This window comes from Brachyhypopomus gauderio, unplaced genomic scaffold (genome assembly GCF_052324685.1).
Source record: "Brachyhypopomus gauderio isolate BG-103 unplaced genomic scaffold, BGAUD_0.2 sc86, whole genome shotgun sequence".
NCBI classification, from domain to species: Eukaryota; Metazoa; Chordata; class Actinopteri; order Gymnotiformes; family Hypopomidae; genus Brachyhypopomus; species Brachyhypopomus gauderio.
The window spans coordinates 70,961-92,500 of NW_027506907.1; the positions used below are offsets into that span (position 1 = coordinate 70,961).

At 48.8% G+C, this 21,540-nt stretch overlaps 2 protein-coding genes across 2 annotated transcripts in view; one reads left to right on the forward strand and one right to left on the reverse strand.

The window, feature by feature from the left end:
* The first annotated feature begins 230 nt into the window (after positions 1-230).
* marchf4a (membrane-associated ring finger (C3HC4) 4a) lies at positions 231-17,804 on the forward strand. Its single transcript, XM_076991792.1, has 4 exons — positions 231-2,182; positions 11,600-11,755; positions 12,051-12,243; positions 17,296-17,804. Exons 1-4 carry the CDS (start codon positions 1,703-1,705, stop codon positions 17,802-17,804), a joined length of 1,338 nt encoding a protein of 445 aa, XP_076847907.1. The 5' UTR covers positions 231-1,702.
* Positions 17,805-19,355: 1,551 nt separating this feature from the next.
* Positions 19,356-21,540, reverse strand: part of LOC143493394 (propionyl-CoA carboxylase alpha chain, mitochondrial-like) — a 15,234-nt gene continuing 13,049 nt past the window's right edge. The window contains exons 5-6 of the mRNA XM_076991798.1: positions 20,616-20,693; positions 19,356-19,947 (exon numbers count right to left, since the gene is read on the reverse strand). Coding sequence (XP_076847913.1) covers positions 19,879-19,947; positions 20,616-20,693 — 147 coding nt within the window. The 3' untranslated portion in view covers positions 19,356-19,878. The remainder of the gene's footprint in view (positions 19,948-20,615; positions 20,694-21,540) is intronic.

Genomic DNA, 21,540 nt, shown 5'->3' on the forward strand with positions numbered 1-21,540 from the left:
TCTATTGCCGGACAGATCAACAAGAAATACGGCCGAATGTGCAACCTGCCACGTATCCTCAAACTGGGAAAAAATATTCACGATACTCGCCATATAAAGTTCTTGCTGAATCTACATATTAAGTTTTCGAGGTGGCAGGACAGCTGGATTTATTAATTCTTCGGACGGCTCCAAATATAAGAACGTGACAAACAAATCATCGCGTTGCCCGTGCACTCGCCCCGTTATTCGCGCGCATCACTCTCGCTTGGAGACGCGGGCCCGCGCCTGGGAGCTGTCCCGGGCGTCACGGTGCTGAAACCGCAGCAAACGCGCCCGTCCTCCCTCCGAGTCGCTGAGTGGGGTAAACGTCGTGTGTTCTGATTGCATCGCGCGAATCGATCCGGTGCCTCTGTCGCGTTAGACGTCCATGACAGCGAGCTTTTTTTTTTCTTACCCAGTTTTTGGCTACCAGCACGTTTGAACGGAAGGCACCATAGCGTGCAGGTTTCAAGACTCGAAAAACGGATGCTATGACGAAACGACGTGTGGAATAAAGTGCGGATCGCGACGGTATTCTCCTTCCTCTGGACAGTGGACATCGCTTCCACGACTGCCTAGATAGATTCTCGAAATGTGTCGGACCGTAGGGATCTGTGTTACAAACTGCATTGGGAACCATATTATAAGGGCAGGGCGTTTAAGGAGATACCTACACTGATCAAGCACAGCCCGGGGCGACGGATCGTTTGTGATCGATTAGGACCTATACCTCCAGATGACCCAAGGAATGCAATATTCTCCAATGGGCGTCGTACAGGACAATAGTAGCCCAGGATTCCGTTTCCCGCGAGACACTTTGATGGCTGGTGACAGCAAACTGGGTACCGTTAACGCAATTCTACACTAGTCAGCGGTATCTGTGTCGCCTTCAAAATACAGAGCAACGATGGAATACGAATATGGAAAATTACGAATCGAAAGCTGATTACATTTTCTTACTTACATTCTACCCAGCCGTCCTGTCGCTCGAATAGTTCGTGTTGGAATCTGGTTTTCACTTCATCTGACGTGATAGATCTGATGTATTTCGACACTGTTGTATTATGTGAATGCTAAAGGCGAAAATAGCATCTCTTTGTCGGTGACAAACTATAACGAACTCGGGCATTTTCCGAGATTCTACTGTGGAGATTTTAGGATTGACATGACGCCGATTGACCGTAAAGGGACCCGTGCTTGTCGGGCAGGCTCAGCGAAAGATGCGTTCAAATCGCACAGCATGTCGTAGACTCGTGTAACTGTCCTGCGTGTCAGTGCATAATTAGACTAATATACTTGACATACACTGATGCGTGTGAGAGTGTCTGGATGCGGTCGGTGTACACGGATGGCTTGTCAATAGCAAGTAACTCTAGATCTCGTCACGAGCCTCCTGTGTCGGATGGGCCGTTGTTTCCAGAACACAGAACGCGGGTCGAAAATAAACACTTTTAACGTATGTTCGTTCATTTAGAAACAAAACAACCGAAAAGTTGTTTGCCACTGTCGAATAATCCTCCGAGGGAGATGTTAGGGTTTCCCCCAATGACATCCTCGTGGTCCTAAACAGTAAGTTCTCACCTCTTTCCATTAGGTTACTCTATGAGACCAGCCCAAGTAAGATAGTTGTAACCTTTAGGTCTTATCCACGCACGCCGTTCAACATTAATAAAACGGGCACATGTTGTTGGCTGTCGGTGTCATTGTATGGCGCTGGAGATCGTTGGGTAGGAGACCGATGCAGCGCCGACAGGGCAAACAGGGAAGCCGCTGTCGCGTCTTGTTCAGTGACCTGAAGGTTTTCCTGCTCAGGCCACCGACACCGTCGGCACCGCCACCCGCCTTCACACCCATGAACGGACTAAACGCGGAAGGAAATGCGACGAGCAGCGCCGCCAGCACCGACGGATCTTTAGCAAACGGACACCACCGACCGGTGGGCCGGAGCTCGACGGCGCCACCGCCTGGGGAGCCCAGCGAGGGGACGGGTTCTGAGGACTGGGCTCACGGCAAGGCCGAGGCACCGAGGAGTCTGGACGGGTGCAGCTCGTCCGATGACTGTTCCAAAGAGAAGTTCGACGAGAGGTTGTCGCTGAACAGCTGCACAGACAGCGGCGTGAGAACGCCTCTCTGCAGGATATGTTTTCAGGGACCGGAACAGGTAAGAGGGCCTAAAATCTACAGGTAACAGACCGGAAGCGCCTATGTGTAACAGTAGACCATGTTACATGTAACCTGTGTTTACAGGAACATAAGCAACGTGACCTTCTGACACAACAATATCCCATAATTAGTCTATCATATCAAGTATTTTATGGTAGCAAACATCTGGATAACTCAAGCTCGAAACCCAAAATCCCGACTAATGTTCGTGCGCGTGTCCTCTTGATATGGAGTGCGCCCGCGATTAACGTGAGTTACTCCGCCTCGGTGGTTTTATGAGAGCGGTATTTGTCCATATGCACAGCAGTGTGCCGAAGGATAAACGAGACCATTACTTAAAGGTTAACTCATCGGCCTTCGAGGCGTATATGCCAGATTGTAATGTCTTTTATCCGCCACGCTATGCCAGAGGACGCCTTCTCTCAGTTTGAGGATGTGTGTGTAGTCGCGTCTGCGCTCTGTGTGCGTCTGCGGCCCATGTGTGTTGCGCGCGCAGTGAGGGTACACGTGAACACGTGAACACACTCAGGACGTTGGAGTGTTTGGCCATTAACAGCCCCACCCCGACCCTTCTGTCCACCAGTGTGTGGAGAGCAGGGTGGCGTAGCTGCTATGTCTATATGATGGGAGTGATGCAGGGAGCAGATGGGTCTATGAGGAGACTGTCAGGCTGGAGTGTGTGTGTGTGTGTGTGTGTGTGTGTGTGTGTGTGTGTGTGTGTGTGTCTGAGAAAAGTGGTCCCTCAGACTGCTGAGGGAGAACCGCTCCAGACCTTCTGTGGTCTTGTTTTAATTAGAGAAGACTAAATAAGCAAAGGGGTGTGTGAGGGACAACGCGAGGAACCTGAAGATCCTTTAATAAAGAGCTGCACTTTTCTTTCCCTTCCAGACCTCGCTCGCGGGAACCAATCACTTCTGCATAATTTCGGTCCTGCCGTGTTGATTAATTAGTCCACCGTGTCATTGAACACGATAATATACACTCTCCGCCAGAAACGTCCCCAGCTCGATACCTCGGATCGGGATGTTAAATCCTATAGTACACACTCAAAGCTTCTGAGGCAATGGATGAAGTGAACGTTTCGTGCAAGAAAGTGTCAGCGTGCATGACAACTAGTTAGACAGCCTGTTGGCGTGGCCTACGCCGCATTAAGACTACTGACCTCACCTGTAGTTCTCCAGTAGAAATGCTACCATTTATGCTGATTTGAACGAACTCCTGTTTCTGGTTGTGATAGCCATTTAACAAATTACTCTTTCTGGTTTAGGTGACCATTTAACGATTTACTACTTCTGGTTGAGGTAATCATTTAAAACGTGATTGTGCAGAACAACAAACCTCAGAGCCCCCACTGAAAACTACAACCGCTCAACGGAAGCTACTTCACGTCACCGGGCGTGTCTGCCCTCCAGGATGTGGCTGTATACGCAGCGGAGCGAGATGGCTGATCTAAGATCATTTTTGTTCTCTTTTGTACCGCTATGAACACAGTTATGCTGATATGGGGGAACTGACCCACTATCAGTACTCTCATTGACATTGTAGAGGGTTTCCTATTTCCTCTACAGGCGTAGATAGGATATTTCAAACATGATTCTGTAATTTATTGTGAGTCAAAGAACAGTTACGGTACCCAAATTTCTAGGCAATATAATAATTCATTACAATTGATTTTACATTAACCATGTCACAGAGGACAACTGGGATTGGACCTTCACTCTCTCAGAACATTCAAGCACACTGTGGGTTCCAGTATCTGGACTTCTCACACTGATGTGTGTTTTTAGCACCTTATGAGTTTGGCCGTAAATTATCAGGAGCAAAAGTGTTTGGTTCCAAAACACATTTGACATAGAGCAGAGAATCAGACCTAAACAGCTTTAACAGAATTCACGCATCATATTGAATTTCTCAGTGATGGTCTAGAACCATCTTTATGCTTTTTATATCACAATGAATATGATTATGGCAGGGAGTTCTGATCATAGACCAGAGATATAAGATACTTGGTATACAGCCGATGTTCGATGTCAAGAAGAGCAGAAGCTCATATGCATAGAAGAGCATGCTGTACTCTAGAACTAGGAGTAGAGTGTGCTGTACTCTAGAACTAGGAGTAGAGTGTGCTGTACTCTAGAACTAGGAGTAGAGTGTGCTGTACTCTAGAACTAGGAGTAGAGTGTGCTGTACTCTAGAACTGTAGGAGTAGAGTGTGCTGTACTCTAGAACTAGGAGTAGAGTGTGCTGTACTCTAGAACTAGGAGTAGAGTGTGCTGTACTCTAGAACTAGAAGCAGAGTGTGCTGTACTCTAGAACTAGGAGTAGAGTGTGCTGTACTCTAGAACAGTAGGAGTAGAGTGTGCTGCACTCTAGAACTGTAGGAGTAGAGTGTGCTGCACTCTAGAACTGTAGGAGTAGAGTGTGTTGTACTCTAGAACTTGGAGTAGAGTGTGCTGCACTCTAGAACTGTAGGAGTAGAGTGTGCTGTACTCTAGAACTAGGAGTAGAGTGTGCTGTACTCTAGAACAGTAGGAGTAGAGTGTGCTGCACTCTAGAACTGTAGGAGTAGAGTGTGCTGCACTCTAGAACTGTAGGAGTAGAGTGTGTTGTACTCTAGAACTAGGAGTAGAGTGTGCTGTACTCTAGAACTAGGAGTAGAGTGTGCTGCACTCTAGAACTGTAGGAGTAGAGTGTGCTGTACTCTAGAACAGTAGGAGTAGAGTGTGCTGTACTCTAGAACTAGGAGTAGAGTGTGCTGTACTCTAGAACAGTAGGAGTAGAGTGTGCTGTACTCTAGAACAGTAGGAGTAGAGTGTGCTGTACTCTAGAACTAGGAGTAGAGTGTACTGCACTCTAGAACAGTAGGAGTAGAGTGTGCTGTACTGTAGAACTGTAGGAGTAGAGTGTGCTGTACTCTAGAACAGTAGGAGTAGAGTGTGCTGTACTCTAGAACTAGGAGTAGAGTGTGCTGTACTCTAGAACAGTAGGAGTAGAGTGTGCTGTACTCTAGAACAGTAGGAGTAGAGTGTGCTGTACTCTAGAACTAGGAGTAGAGTGTACTGCACTCTAGAACAGTAGGAGTAGAGTGTGCTGTACTGTAGAACTGTAAGGGTAGATTGTGCTGTACTCTAGAACTAGGAGTAGAGTATGCTGTACTCTAGAAAAGTAGAAGTAGAATGTGCTGTACTCTAGAACTGTAAGAGTAGAGCGTGCTGTACTCTAGAACTAGGAGTAGAGTGTGCTGTACTCTAGAACTAGGAGTAGAGCGTGGTGTACTCTAGAACTGTAGGAGTAGAGTGTGCTGTACTCTAGAACTAGGAGTAGAGCGTGGTGTACTCTAGAACTGTAGGAGTAGAGTGTGCTGTACTCTAGAACTAGGAGTAGAGCGTGGTGTACTCTAGAACTGTAGGAGTAGAGTGTGCTGTACTCTAGAACTAGGAGTAGAGCGTGGTGTACTCTAGAACTGTAGGAGTAGAGTGTGCTGTACTCTAGAACTAGGAGTAGAGCGTGGTGTACTCTAGAACTGTAGGAGTAGAGTGTGCTGTACTCCAGGACTGTAGGAGTAGAGCGTGGTGTACTCTAGAACTGTAGGAGTAGAGTGTGCTGTACTGTAGAACTGTAAGGGTAGATTGTGTACTCTAGAACTAGGAGTAGAGCGTGGTGTACTCTAGAACTGTAGGAGTAGAGTGTGCTGTACTCCAGGACTGTAGGAGTAGAGCGTGGTGTACTCTAGAACTGTAGGAGTAGAGTGTGCTGTACTGTAGAACTGTAAGGGTAGATTGTGTACTCTAGAACTAGGAGTAGAGTGTGGTGTACTCTAGAACTGTAGGAGTAGAGTGTGCTGTACTCCAGGACTGTAGGAGTAGAGCGTGGTGTACTCTAGAACTGTAGGAGTAGAGTGTGCTGTACTCCAGGACTGTAGGAGTAGAGCGTGGTGTACTCTAGAACTGTAGGAGTAGAGTGTGCTGTACTCCAGGACTGTAGGAGTAGAGCGTGGTGTACTCTAGAACTGTAGGAGTAGAGTGTGCTGTACTCCAGGACTGTAGGAGTAGAGCGTGGTGTACTCTAGAACTGTAGGAGTAGAGTGTGCTGTACTCCAGGACTGTAGGAGTAGAGCGTGGTGTACTCTAGAACTAGGAGTAGAGTGTGCTGTACTCCAGGACTGTAGGCACCCCCTCAGTCTCCCACTCTCTTCCCTCCTCCCTCCTCCCAATCTCCTACTCTCCTACTCTCCTACACTCCCTCTCAAGCCCTGATTGGATGGTAACGCCACAGTTTAGATGAGGGAGTCTCGCTTGCAGTGGAGCATGAAAGGTCCTCGTGTCATCTCATCTCTGTCTGTTTCACTCTACCTCTCACTTTCAGTCCATCTCTTCTTCTCTTCACTCTTCCCATCCCTTTCTCCATCCTTCTCTCCCAATCCCTTTCTCCCCCTCATTTTCTCTCCCTCTCATTTTCTCTGTCTCTGTCTCTCTCTCTTTCTAAAGCCACCCTCTCTGACTTCCGATTCTGCTCATGACTGCTCCAGCATTCTCTTGGTCACGTCAAAGGCACTTCACTTAATCTCAGACTCCCCCGCTCCCCTCTCTCCCTCCCTCTCCCTCTTTCTCTCTCTCCCTCTCCCTCTCTTTCTGTCTCCCCCCCCCTCTCTCTCCGGATATATATTTAATGCCCCCCCCCCCGCTCTCTCTGCATGGTTAAGCTCCTCCGTCCTCGACCCAATGCTGAGCCCAAGGCTGGAGGGGGCGTGGCCAGGTGACCGTGCCGGACGCCGGTGCCGTCGGCCGCGCTTACCGCCGTGTTCCTGGTGCTGGAATGAGCCCTGCTGCCCCGTGATACGCCACACGCTGGAGAAGCAGGCCAGCACCACCAGAGCTCATTGGAGTCACATGGATTTACCATGACAGAAAGGGCAGAGCGTTAGATGTGACTGTCACTGTTGGTGGGGTTTCTGACAGCACCGCCTGGTTCACCGTGAATGTGCAACAGATCAGAATCAACCATGCACTTACTGATATAAGTCCATGTGTGTTTAATAATGAAACCGTCAATCCGATAGCATAGTTGAACAACAGTTCAAAGTCATAACTAGAACAATGAGGCTGTGTGGATTATACTTTATGTTGCAATTAATTCATCTATTAATTGTGTATAGCTATGAATCTTCCTCTCTCTCTCACACACACACACAAACATAGACACCCCGACACAAACAAACACAAATACCCAAACATAACTTAATGTTTCTGAAGCATAGGTTCTATCCAGCTGACCAGTGCTTAACTAAGAGGGAACGTTGACTGAATGCCAGTCTAGCAGAAAGAGGCCCATCTGGGCTGGATGAAGGAGACAAGCTTCCAGACTCTCGTGATCCACTCAGTTCTCTCTATTAGATGAAGAGGCCTCATCTCTCCCACGAAAATGATCCCCTTAGCTGTGTCATCCGCTCCCTCAAATAGGCCCTGAAAGTTTTACACTCGGCACACCATAATTATGATTTAGCATTAGTGATTATGTGGGGATGTGTCTAATTACTGCTAAGTGATTCAAGTGAATCTGAGTCATCACAATAAAATGAATCAGGTACAAATGTTCACGCTTCTTAGCATTTAAACCCAGTGATTATTTCAGAAGGCTTTGCATTCTATACCAGCCACACCTCAGGTTACTGCTGTGAGTATAGAAGATACATAATTTTCATTGTATAAATCTTGGCACCAGTCTGTCCATACTAAGGGGCTTGCAGTCATTTTATCACATATGTTTTTCAGTGATGAGAATAAGGAGTTTTCCCCCCCAAATCCTATGTAATCTGTAGGTAGTAAGACCTACCTAATATGCACATGCCGTAATCCTATTAAATATAGGTTGTTCCTGAAGGATCTGCTGTCTCACACCCACAACACACACACACACACACACACACACACATTTTCTTTGCATACTGTTTGCGTGTCTCATGATAGATTCTGATCCGCTGAAAGAATCATTAGTTAGCCAAGCACACCCACACACACAAAACAACACAGACAGGCATACACAGCACCTCTGTGGTCAGTGCAATTCTCTCCAGTGTCATCTCAGTAAAGCAGCCCTGCAAACTTATCAACATACTGTTGATAAAAATGTGATCTGCATATGTTATACCCCAATCAATAGATTATATGTCATTTCAGCAAAGAGATTAAAAGCAGACCTTGAAATGTCATTTTCCAAGGACCTGAGGGACGGCACTGGGAATGTATCGCCCCTTTAAAGTCACAGTCAGAGCTTTAGACGCACACAAAACAATAATTCACGTTTCGTTTCACACAGACGCTTGATTCAAGAACCATCGCATTAACAAGGGAGGTTCCTGTCAAGTACAACTCTGATTTTTTTTTCAAATCAATTTATCACCGTCACTAGATGAATGTGGGACAGACAAGCTGAGACGAGGGTCACCAAGGCCACCAACAACATCATTCATCCAGTTCTGCAATCCATTACTCTAGGCTGGACTGCAATCCATTACTCTAGGCTGGATTTTACAGATGGTGGGGCAGAGGCTGCTTTCTGCTGACCTAAGAACAAGCAGTTTAGTTCAAGTTGAAATTAGGACAAACATTTCTTTGTTTCTGGAGCCTACTCAATATTTAGCTTTGCCAGTGTGGTGATATATGTGGCAGCATCCAGCATCTTAGCATGTCCTAACTGCATAGGCTGCCTATTAAGTGCTTGGTAAAAATAGTGGTTGCTTTCAGAGCTGCGTTTCAGAATGCTTGAAGTTCTTCTGCAGAGGAACATACTCAGTGTGAGGTTCTTCTGCAGAGGAACATACTCAGTGTGAGGTTCTTCTGCAGAGGAACATACTCAGTGTGAGGTTCTTCTGCAGAGGAACATACTCAGTGTGAGGTTCTTCTGCAGAGGAACATACTCAGTGTGAAGTTCTTCTGCAGAGGAACATACTCAGTGTGAGGTTCTTCTGCAGAGGAACATACTCAGTGTGAGGTTCTTCTGCAGAGGAACATACTCAGTGTGAGGTTCTTCTGCAGAGGAACATACTCAGTGTGAGGTTCTTCTTCAGAGGAACATACTCAGTGTGAGGTTCTTCTGCAGAGGAACATACTCAGTGTGAGGTTCTTCTGCAGAGTAACTTGTTTCAATACATCACCTGATCACTGATTGACACACCGTGCACCATGAACTTATCATAGATAAATAACAACATATCAACTTATCACCCAATCACAGATCAACAAATCACCAAACGGCAGGTCCACAGATCACCCAACCACTGCTTCATGACTTGGGCCAGCTGTGTCAGAGCTAGAGCAAAAAACACCACAGTGCAGCGTTATCCCCAGACTGGGACTGAAACGCAATGGTCAGTTATCTTCCACCTCCTGAGTTTTGCAAGACAAATAGAACTATGTTGACAACAGAGTAGCTCTCCGGGTGGAGACCCAGTGTCCATTGATGGAGCAGGTGGGGGTTTTGGTTGCTTGACACGCCTCAGACATACTTCAGCAAACAGATCCATCCTCATGTTCTCCTCAGCTAGTGAAGACAAGCAGTCTTCACCTCACACTGATCTAATGCAAAGTTCCTCTGCAAAGCGCACTCAGGTATCCACTGACCTGCATCAGCAGGCTTCCCAAGGCTCCACACAAACCAGCCTTGAATGGTCTAGACTGAGTCTAGACTGCACTGCCAGACTGTTATTTTAGAGGTCATTTGTACAGAAAATGGTGATGGTTGTCCCTTTTTTTTCTCCGTGATCTCAGAACAAGTTTCTAAACACAGACTGGCCAAGGTTGAAATTAGGGCAAATGACGGGAGTGGGAAAGTAAGGCCTCGCTGGCAGTTAGCATGATGTAATATTATATAGTGAGCCAAGTCTGGGGGCAGCCACAGTGTTTCTTACTGCTGCTGTGAGCAGGAAGCAGACGGAGGGCTTTAGGGCCCTGGGGGACGCGCCCTGCTCTCCCGCAGCACTCCAGAGCACCAGAGTTGCACAGTGCAGGGCCAGAAGGTAAAACTCTATCTCAGGATTTGCTAAGAAGGCTGGATGGATCAGCTGGGTCATATAAAGATGATGGAAGTCACTTGTCCTTTTTCAACCTGAACATCAGTGCCTCTGGCGTGAAGTTTGAGAAGAACTGCAAAACTGGCCCCAGATCAGCTTAACAAAGGGGCAATCAGTCAGACCCTGCCCTGGTGAGTGTGTCTGTCCTAGCCAACATACTGTGAACGCACAACAGATGGTCTAGTCTGATTATTATAGTGTGTGTGTGTGTGTGTGCGTGTGTGTGTGAAGTCTTCACTGGGCCAAATAAAAGCGACACAGTCATTGTCTCTGGTTACTATTCAATAAGGAATGTGTTTAATTAGACGCATAGAGTTTTTTCCATAATGAGAGTTTGTATTCCTATAATGAAGGCAGCGGCAGACAAATGTAGAATCATTCAACAAATTGGCTAGCTTTGTGTAGACACGCACTCTTTCTAAAGAGCTGTGTCTTGCGTGTGTCTGAGTATGTGTTTTTCCGACACACACACACACACACACACACACCCAATGGTGCACCTCTGTGATCCTCTGAATAACAGAAATTCTAATAGGTCTGAAGCTCTTTGTGATGCATGCTGGGAGATCTTGGCGTCTCACTGACCTGCAGCGGAACTGTGTTTACTGCACTTAGGACTTCTGACCTCTGCTGTAACCGTTGCTATTTATCTCACATGGGGTAATGGTGTTGATCTGAAAAGCGAGTCCTTTAAAAGAAGCGGTCCGTGGCAGTGAGTAGGAGCACAAGTATCTGACGTAGAGCCGTCTGCGAGGGACGCACCAGAAACTGACCCCCACTCACTGACCCCCACTCACTGACCCCCACTCACTGACGCTACGCATCGCCTCAACTACTTTCTAACTTTTCCTCCCTGTTCCTTCTCCGACTGCCGGACTGTTGCCCACTGGACCTTTTTTATGATGGTGGGTCAACCCAGCAGTAGCACAGAGGCGTGTAAGAACTTCCGCGCTGCGCCTGGAGCCGGTCCTGCCCACTCAACCCAGTCTGTTAACACTGCGGTGCTGCTACAGAGTTGAAGTGTTGACCTAATAAAGCCGAGGCTACGTACACTATGCCCCTGCTTTACAACCCCTAATTACGCTTCGCATTATGACAGTAAACCAGAAAGTGTTCCTCATGAAAGAGGCTAAAACAGCACATAAGAGAGCAGTTATTCGCTAAATGTCTTTACTCGAAGGTTTTGTCAATATAATGTTTTCATCTAACATAAAAGGTCCCAAACTAATTATCCAGAAGTCATTACAGAAAACAGAGTTTATTGCCTTACGCTGAAAATGTTGCTGCTCTATAAAGCGCTAACATGTCTGCCTGTGTTTGTGTGTGTTTGCGTGTTGGGTCCTGCAGGGGGAGCTGCTGAGCCCGTGTCGCTGTAGTGGCTCGGTGCGCTGCACTCATGAGCCCTGTCTGATCAAGTGGATCAGTGAGCGAGGCTCGTGGAGCTGTGAGCTTTGCTACTACAAGTACCAGGTCATTGCCATCAGCACCAAAAACCCACTACAGGTGATCTTTAGAACCCACATCTGGTGATCTAGTTTAAAAACCCACTACAGGTGATCTTTAGAACCCACATCTGGTGATCTAGTTTAAAAACCCACTACAGGTGATCTTTAGAACCCACATCTGGTGATCTAGTTTAAAAAACCACTACGTGTAATCTTCTTTCGAACCCAGGTCAACCGGTCCCATATTACCTTGTTTGGACTTTGCTGGCCGGGTTGTTTTGACTGTTACCCACCTCATCCCCCTCTCCCCTCTTTCTCACACTACCTCTTCTCCTCTTTCTCTGCACGTGCAGTGGCAAACCATCTCGCTGACGGTCATCGAGAAGGTGCAGATCGCGGCGGCCGTGCTGGGTTCGCTCTTCCTCATCGCCAGCATCTCGTGGCTGGTGTGGTCCTCGCTCAGCCCGTCCGCCAAGTGGCAGCGGCAGGACCTGCTCTTCCAGATCTGCTACGCCATGTACGGCTTCATGGACCTGGTCTGCATCGGTGAGCTCACGCGCCGCCCCGGTCCACCGCGAAGCGCTCGGCCCGTTTACGTCTTTCTCTTTGGCAAATTTAGCATGGTGGAAGTTCTGATCAATACGGTGGTGTTTCCCAGCCGGGTCCTTCAGGAGCCCAGACGGGCCTTGCTCCCGCACACCTGAACCACGCGGTCCAGAGGGTAGAATATCTGGAACACTCGGGCCTGGAGCAGGGCCAAACGAAGCCAGCATGGACTGGCTGAGAGTCCCCAAGGACTAGAGTGAAAAACACTGGCATATGGAACACAGCAGGGACACAATATCTCAACGCACAACACATCATCTCACAGGCCCATGTCACTCACCATAGTGATTCAGAACTCAGGAATAATGTCATATAGTTTATTATGCATTAGTGTTGTGAAACACTGGTTTATTACTGGCACCGAGTGTGTGTGTGTGTGTGTGTGTGTGTGTGTGTGTGTGTGTGTGTGTGTGTGTGTGTGTGTGTGCGTGAACGGAAAGATTTAACGACCTCAACAAACTGGGTATCCGGGTCCAGTTCCTCCCTGCGATCTTCACACGGCGAACGTTTCGCTTGTGTTGGAGGAGAGAGGGAGGTTCGGTTGAACCTCCAGCAGAGAGGGGAGGAGCTTATCAGAGAGGCGGAGCTTCTCAGAACCTCCCACTGGCTCCGTGACAGATGGGCCGGCGCCCAGCCCGCCTCCCGCGGTGCTGCCGGGGCTCCTATTTCTGGAGCGCGGCGTGATGTATGGGAGCTCCAGCGGAGGGAGGAGCCGCGCCCCGAGCGTCGGGCGAGCTGCTGCTAATTTTAAACGGGAGCCCATGCTGAGATACGCGGCACATAAACGGCACGCGGGCTCAGCCAACGGCGCCGGCCGACCTCGATCCGGGCGGACGACAGCGTGGGCGTCGCGGAGACGTCTCGTTCTTGGCTACAGTGTGTTTATACATAAAAGCAGACAGACACACACGTCTAGACTGTTGAGAGCCACAGTTTACAGTAGTAGTTAAATCACGTTAAAATGCCGTAGATCTAGTCTGTCTAGACTCTAGAGTATAAACGTGTAGAAGGACAGCCAAGCTGACAGTGATATGGACCGAAGTTGTAAGATTCCAAATATGCAACAAAAACAACAACAGAAACCCACATTAATTGGTGTTATTGGTACTGACTTGCTGGCGGTTCTTTCTGCTCTGAAATGTCCTGGTTTCTTGGCGGAGTTCTGCTGACGTGGAGGAGAAGGGTGCGATCCAACAGCACCAGACCTGCTGATCTCAGCAGCAGCCCAGCTGGTGACACCCAGCCGTCTTCGGGTTCTGGTACTGAGTAATAGAATTAGGGTGAGTGCTGAGAGAGAGAGAGAGAGAGAGAGAGAGAGAGAGAGAGAGATAGAGAGACTAAAGGAAAAAGTTGTAGCATAAAGAGAGTAGTTGGCCTTCTTGTGATGTCAGTGCAGTAATAATTCAGTTATGTTTCTGTGAAAACACAGTGTTCCAAGAGCTGGTTGTAACTGAGGACTGTAACTGATGACACACACACACACACACACACACACACACACACACACACACATGCATACACGAACACATCATTCCAGTGTGAAACATTGTTTCTAATTAAATGATGAAATTGTTCATCAATTAGAAATTGTCTGATAATTGTGGATCTGCCTCACTGCAGACCATGTGACAAGAGACACTGACTCCATGAGGGGGGTGGAGAGAGAGAGAGAGAGAGAGAGAGAGAGGGAGAGAGAGAGGGAGAGAAAGAGAGAGAGAGAGGGAGGGAGGAAGGGAGGGAGAGAGAGGAAATGAACTGACAAATAGCTGGGTCTGAACGTGGAGGAGATTTCTTTGGCAGTAATGACTCCAATAAAAGCCTGTGATAGCAGCACTGCAGTGGGTGGTGTGGCGTGGTGCTGGAGACCTCCATCTGGGCGGAGGTGGCCTCCACCGGCTGCGTGACATACGGGCTCCAGACAGAGGCCCTGTCCTGGGTCACTGGCTCACAGATGGCCTCTAAAAGCAGAGGAGTCCAGGACCGGGGTTGTAGCGCTCCACCCACATACTGACGGGGGGGAATCCTCTCCCTCCGTCACAGCGGGCGGAGCTGATCATAGGGTGGAGAAGCAGTTGGATGGAGAGTGGGGGGCAGTTAGGCCCTCTGTGGGTAGATTAAAGAGAATAGTAAAGGTTTTTACTGCTGATACAGTGAAGGGGAGAGAGGTAGTGGACCGGCCGTCTGGAGGCTTTCTGTGACTCATCCGTGCGTGAGTATGTGTGTGTATGTGTGTGTACATGCGCACGCTTGTGTGTGTGTGTGTGTGTACACGTGCGAGGGGTTGATCAATGACTAAGTCCTTCAGGGTTTCTCTTGTGATATATCACTCTGTCTCCTTAAGCGACCAAACAGATTAATGGACTAGAGAGAGAGAGAGAGAAAGAGATAGAGAGAGAGACAGAGGGAGAGAGAGAGAGAGAGACAGACAGATGGATAGAGAGAGAGAGACAGATGGATAGAGAGAGAGGCAGAGAGAACACAGAGGAAGAGTTGAAATAGTTGGGCCCCATCTATAGCCTGTAGTGTCTATTAGCAGGTAATAGTAATTTACTATTAGTAAATAGTAATAGTAGTTTGTTTTTGATCAGGGATGTACTGAACTACAAAAAAGTGGATGTTAGGAAAAACATGGCAACATAAAGCAGTAGTTTGTAGCTCTTACTACACTGGTCAAGCCATCATGAGTAGCCTGTGGTACACATAAATGCCCCTGCTGGGATTTACAGTTGCAGAACTGGGGTAGTTTGGGGAGTGTGGTAGTCAGACTCTGAGCTGTCGCTGGTGTTGGAGCAGTGTAAACAACGCCGGCTTTTCTCAGCGATGGAGAAGCAATGGAAAGAATCTTCGCTCCACCCATAAGTACTCCATAAGTACTCCATAAGTACCTCAAACTCCAGTATCATGTTATCATGTTCTGTTCCATACGAGTATGATTTTGTGGTTTTGCTGATGGTTACTATGGTGACAGGGAAGCTAGTGAGCTCAGGTTTGAGCAATTGAGCTCAGGTTAGCAGAGCAGGTTTGGTGAGGTAGCGCGTGTGTAAATATAGAAACCTTTCAATGTCCCGCTCGCCAATTATGACCCAGAGTAATCTCTTTAATTTCAGTAGGAACAAAATAACATGAATTTGGTGTTTATTGGAGGGGATGTGAGAGCATGTGAGGAAAAAATGATGGTGGAGTGTGTGTGTGTGTGGTGTGTGATGAAATGAGAGTGATGGCGGAGTGTGTGTGGTGTGTGATGAAATGATGAGGGAGACAGTCACAGTGACTGGAGTGGAGTGAGAAGCAACCTGTCGATCAGAATTCAAGCGTGGCCTTCAGAGCTTTCTCCAGTCGACCTGATTTTTCAAGCTCTACGCGAAGTGTGTGTGTGTGTGTGTGTTTTAAATCAATACACAGCTCACATTCTCCATCAGTGATGAGAAGATCAGGGGCCCGAGAGAGACAGAGAGAGAGACAGAGAGAGAGAGAGAGAGAGTGTGTACTAGGGAGGAGATGAACTGATAGATGAGGATTTTGCATGTTTATTTAGAATGATAGGCAGACAGAAACTGAGCACCAGGATGATCATGTGATTCAGAGCCTCCTCTAGCGTCTTAGTGTTTGTCTTTAGAACCTCACTGTGAAGCACAATGAGCGTTCATTGCTCAGGAAAAGCCTACATTATACTCCCCTCCCTCACACAGACCCAGGCCCCGCCCCTCCCTCACACAGACCCAGGCCCCGCCCCGCCCCTCCCTCACACAGACCCAGACCCCTCCCCTCCCCTCCTTCACACAGACCCAGGCCCCGCCCCCCCTCACACAGACCCAGTCTGTCAAAGTGTGCGCAAGTGTGTGAGTGGAGTGAGGGGTTGTGGGTAGTGGGGATGGAGGGATGAAATCAAGAGAGGAGTGCGGAGGAGAGATGGAGTGGTTGCTGGCAGCTGCTTTGCTAAATCAGATCAAGACTCTTTCTGCATGACTGGCACACTGCATGATGCTGTGTGAGTGTGTGTGTGTGTGTGTGTGTGTGTGTGTGTGTGTGTGTGTGTGTGTGTGTGAGTGTGAGTGTGAGTGTGTGTGTGTGTATTGGGGGAATGCAGGTGTGGGCAGATGAGGTGAAGTACGATCTGTATGTGGACATTTGCATATACAGACAATTCAGCTAAATGTGTGTCCCTATCAGTATCTCCATCTGAACACACACACACACACACACACACACACACACACACACACACACACACACACACACACACACACACACACACACTAACACCACCAGTGTGTCAAATGAAAGTGGTGTGTGTAACCATGGCAGAGGAGCAGGTTCTTCACTCCATTGTCGTCCCCAGTTTGGTCGCTATGCCAACTCCCGCCTGTCAGTTAGCACTCTTGGTCATGCAGCTATCAGCCTGCACACACACACACACACACTCCTGAACACACCCCCTCCTGCACACAGGCACAGGTGAACCGCTGCCCACACCCTAACACTGCTCTCAACACACAAAAGACATCGGCCAGCATCGGCATGATTGACAGGAGGTGGAGCAATGCGGCCCCTCCCACCCAGAGGGAGGTGGCGGCTCCGCCTGGCATTACACGGCGCTTTCCTGCCGCGTCACACACGGGCCCTGGTCAGCTCGGGTCAGCACGACTCACAGCGTTGGCCTTCGAGGCGTGAGACCCAGTCAGGCCCTCTGGCCAGATGCCCACAGGTGAAAGGGCACAGACGGGTGTACAGAGGGCAGAGGTCTTCAACAGCAGCGACGTGTGTGGGAGGACTTACCAGCACAGGACAACATACCCAAACGTTTACGTAGCTGATTCTCACACCATAAAGGAGACACACCAGGTTTTTAATGCTCTACAAAGCCAAACTGTTTCTTAATGTCAGGCTCACAAATGTTTGGTTTGACTTGATTTACTCACAAGAAACAGCAGCGTGTGTGTGTGTGTGTGTGTGTGTGTACATGCTAATGGTGTTCTTCTCTGCCCCCTTCAGCCCTGATCGTGCACGAGGGTCCATCTGTGTTTCGGATCTTCAATCGCTGGCAAGCAGTGAATCAGCAGTGGAAGGTTCTGAACTACGACAAGGTCCGGGACACCGACGACCCGCAGAAGGGCGGTAGCAGCACCCTGCGCGCCCTGACCCTCCCCCTGAGCAACCGGGCCACCACAGCCCCGCCCCCCGGCACAGGCCCCTCCCCCTCCACCTCCTCCCTCATGGCGGCCGCCATGACACCCGCCACAGCCGTGCCGCCGGTAGCCGGGACCACGCCCGAGGACGCGGTGGAGGCGGGGAACGGGCTGGCCCCGCCTCTCATGGCCCCGCCCCCCATGGACCATCACTGCACGTACAGCCTGCTGCAGCTGCTCAGCCAGCACCTCCGATCGCAGGAGCGCCGAGCCTCCACGCCCGCCTCCCCCACCTCCTCCCCCCCGCCCGCCCCCGCCAACGGTCAGCCCAGCAACGGCAACCGAGAGCTGGTCATGAGGGTCACTACGGTCTGAGGCTCCGCACCGGGGCCTGGCCGGAACCGCAGTTTGGGTCTGCCGGGTGTTGTTGTTTTTTTTTTTAACGGCCGAACCTACGGCAGGCAGCGGCGACGTGGACCTACTGAGTGAGCGGAGGGTCCCTCCTGCTTCCTTAGGCGTTTACCGAAGGAGAGGACACAAAAGAAGACGGATTTCTCTCTTCCCGTGAGGCGGTGTGGAGACGGAGGGAGAGACTGGGACGTTTGGAGAGCCGTAAAGCGCGGCTGGAGGACTATACATCTCACGGTGGAGGAGAACGAAGTAGAATAAAGCCGGGGTTAAAGTAGAATAGGACAGGGGTTAAAGGTCATGCTCGGATGAGGGATGTGTGGGCGAGGGCAGCATTCTAAGGTTGAGTACAGGGTCACAGGAAGTGGTGAGTGTTTTCAAGCACAAACCTAGTAATGCAAATCAGATTGAGCACGCTGTCCAAAAACCACAACAGTGAGAGAATATAGTAGAACTCAAGACCTCCAACATACACGTTCTCACACACACACACACACAAACAACATTACACTCATGGGGGTTGACAGTGGTCTGGTATGATATGGATCAACCCCTAGTTGGACCTGAACGTCTGACACTACGTTTACACTCAGCGCCACTAGGCCACTTCCGAGAGGGTCTGTAACACTGCAATGGCCGCCAGTCCTCAACAGCGGACGCCCTTAACAACCACGTCTTTCAGATGACTGCGTCACCATGGAGACAACCTGTAGCCATCCCAGCACAGTGAAAACGGCCCAACTAGAGAGGCCAGCCATCTTGACTGACTTATTTTGTTTACATTTGTTAAAATATGTCTGTAAAAAAAACATTGCTACATTAAAAGCAAATGAGTGCAATATAGAGGATGAGTGGTTTCTCTGGGGGGGGCGTGTGGTTAAGAGCGGGAGACGCAGTGACATCATTGGCTTGGCTTTATCAAGCAGCAGATGGTTGAGTGGAACCAATCAATCACCGGCTCACCCGCTGTACTCTCACTGATTGGCTAGAGGGGGCCTGCATTCAAACAACATCTCTGTCTCAAGACTAGAAACTCATAAGGGACCATGAGTATAACTAAAAACAAACTATAACACTAAAAACAACGGAGCTCTTTTTCTTGAGTTGCGTTTTTATTTTTACAAAAATCATCTTTTACAAACATTTACAGCCATAAGGCTCTAGGGTGCAAAGGTGGAGTTCAGGCAGGAAAGACGAGAGAGAGCAGAGCTCCAGCGCCAGGACCTCCACCACACCTCCACCACACCTCCACCACACCTCCACCACACCTCCACCACACTTCCACCACACCTCCACCACACCTCCACCACACTTCCACCACACTTCCACCACACCTCCACCACACCTCCACCACACCTCCACCACACCTCCACCACACCTCCACCACACCTCCACCACCTCCTCCTCCTACCAGGCTCTTCGCAAAGCTCCATCCACTATCTTCATTCCCATGGTGAAGGACACTGTACTCACAGGGTTGTGCTAAACTACATGGACCTTTCGGTCTTGCCCGTACAATCACCTTTATAAATTTTATTTAAAAATCAAGAACTACATAGAACTGCAAGTGTGTCCTGCAAATACAATCCATGTTTAATCCACGTTTAATCCACGTTTAATCCATTTTTAATCCATTGAAAGGTAAAAAGGACCCAATGTTTGTATGAGGGCTCATTAGTGTGATTTCTGTACAACACATGAAACATATGGAGTGAACATGACCAGTGTCCTACAGAGACGTGAACAGTCGTGAGAGTTTATTGTGCTTCACACCACTGTAGTGTGAATGGCGCCACAGTGTGGTGTTCAGGGCGCTCCGTGGCGTCCCCTGGGAGCCGGGCCCTCGCCCACCGACCGGAGACTCAGGAGGGGTCCGGCCTTTGGGTGGTCTTACTTCTCATGACTACGCAGAGAGCAGCAGACAGAGAAGAAGACGAGGCTGAAAGGAGCTTCCAGGATACTAAGGTGTGATTCCACAGGGTAGATCTGAAAGAAGTGTGTGTGTGTGTGTGTGTGTGTGTGTGTGTGTGTGTGTTTGGGTTTATTCCAGCTCCACCAGAAGATCTCCCTCTCCAACTGTTTCACCAGCTTTACAGTGTACAAGCTTAACCTGAGGAGAAACACACACACACACGCACAGAGAGAGAGAGAGAGAGAGAGAGAGAGAGAGAGAGAGAGAGAGAGAGAGAGAGAGAGAGAGAGAATTGTTAGTGACATCTGATCAAACTAGTGACTTGGTTTATGAGTCTTGCATCACCCTCACAAGTCTCACACTACTGATGCTGGTGGAACCTCACAACTCTGGAGTTTCACATCATGACGTGATGCAGGACGACTGAATGGGGAAATGCAGAAACCCCTCTGAACACCAAGCAGGAGCCCCGTATGTCTGGGTGGAGGTTAACCAGCACTGTTCTGAGCTCCTGCTGAAACACCTTCACACGCCTGGTACAAACACTGTACTGGTCTGGCTTCCTGTGCTTTGATCTTTCTGTCTCTCTCGCAGAAAAAAAGTTATAATATGAAGTCGTAATTTCCCCAGAAGGTCTGTGGCATGTTTATTTCACACTGGCCTCTCACTCTCCTACTCTCCTACTCTCCTACTCTCCTACTCTCCTACTCTCACTCTCACTCTCACTCTCACTCTCACTCTCACTCTCACTCTCACTCTCACTCTCACTCTCACTCTCACTCCTACTCTACAGAATGTCTCAGTGATTATCTGGGAGGACTGGTAGATGAGTGGAATGCTCTATGCGTGCGTGCGTGTGTTCTAACCTTGGCAGGTTTTGCTGCAGTCATGCTGTTTTGCATCTTCATTGCTTCAATCACACAGATCTCCTGTCCCGCTGCCACCTGTGAACACACACACACACACACACACACACACACACACACACACACACACACACACACAGTACTTCATAAACAACGGTGATTACAGGACACTCACACTCCTCTCCTCAATCAGACCAACGTGAGCATCACACTTCCTTTATCCAGCCTACTACACCAATGTTGTCTACCAGAGAATACACGTGTGTGTGTGTGTTGTCTACCAGAGAATACACGTGTGTGTGTGTGTGTGTTGTCTACCAGAGTTTCACACAAATGAACACATTTGAACACGTGTGAATGTATATATGTGTGTACATGTAAAGTACAGGAAGACTAATCAGAAGGAGACCTCTTAACTGGGGTGTGTGTGTGTGTGTGTGTGTGTGTGTGTGTGTGAGAGAGAGATGGAGAAGAGAGAGGAGAGAGTTACTGGAAGGGACTGACTGTAATGTATTAAGTGGAGACAGCCAGTCTAGCATATATCTGACATGCTTCCTGTGTGAGTGAGCACCACTCCCTCAGAACAACCTGTCTCTCTCTCTCTCTCTCTCACACACACACACACACACACACACACACACACACACACACACACACACACACACACACACACACACACACACACACACACACGCAGCTGGACAACCCGTTAAGCACATTCTAGACACATACAGCATGTCTCAGCATGACGGTGACTACAGTAGGGGCTAAGCTACTATCACTCTTTATTAATAGCGCCAACTATGGAATCCAATTAATATTTTACTGACTAATTAATATTTCATCTAGTGCTAACTGTCAGGGCAGCACTGATCTCAGGGTTGAGTTCTGTGTGTTGCTAAGGGAGACGGGTCAGTGGTCAGGT

What these genes read in the sequence shown, in the direction of transcription:
- marchf4a (XM_076991792.1), top strand. Translation starts at nt 1,703, where the DNA reads ATGTTGTTGGCTGTCGGTGTCATTGTATGGCGCTGGAGATCGTTGGGT. An exon ending in GCACCAAAAACCCACTACAG is followed by an intron (nt 11,756 to 12,050) that starts GTGATCTTTAGA and finishes CTGCACGTGCAG; the next exon opens with TGGCAAACCATCTCGCTGAC. An exon ending in CATGGACCTGGTCTGCATCG is followed by an intron (nt 12,244 to 17,295) that starts GTGAGCTCACGC and finishes TGCCCCCTTCAG; the next exon opens with CCCTGATCGTGCACGAGGGT.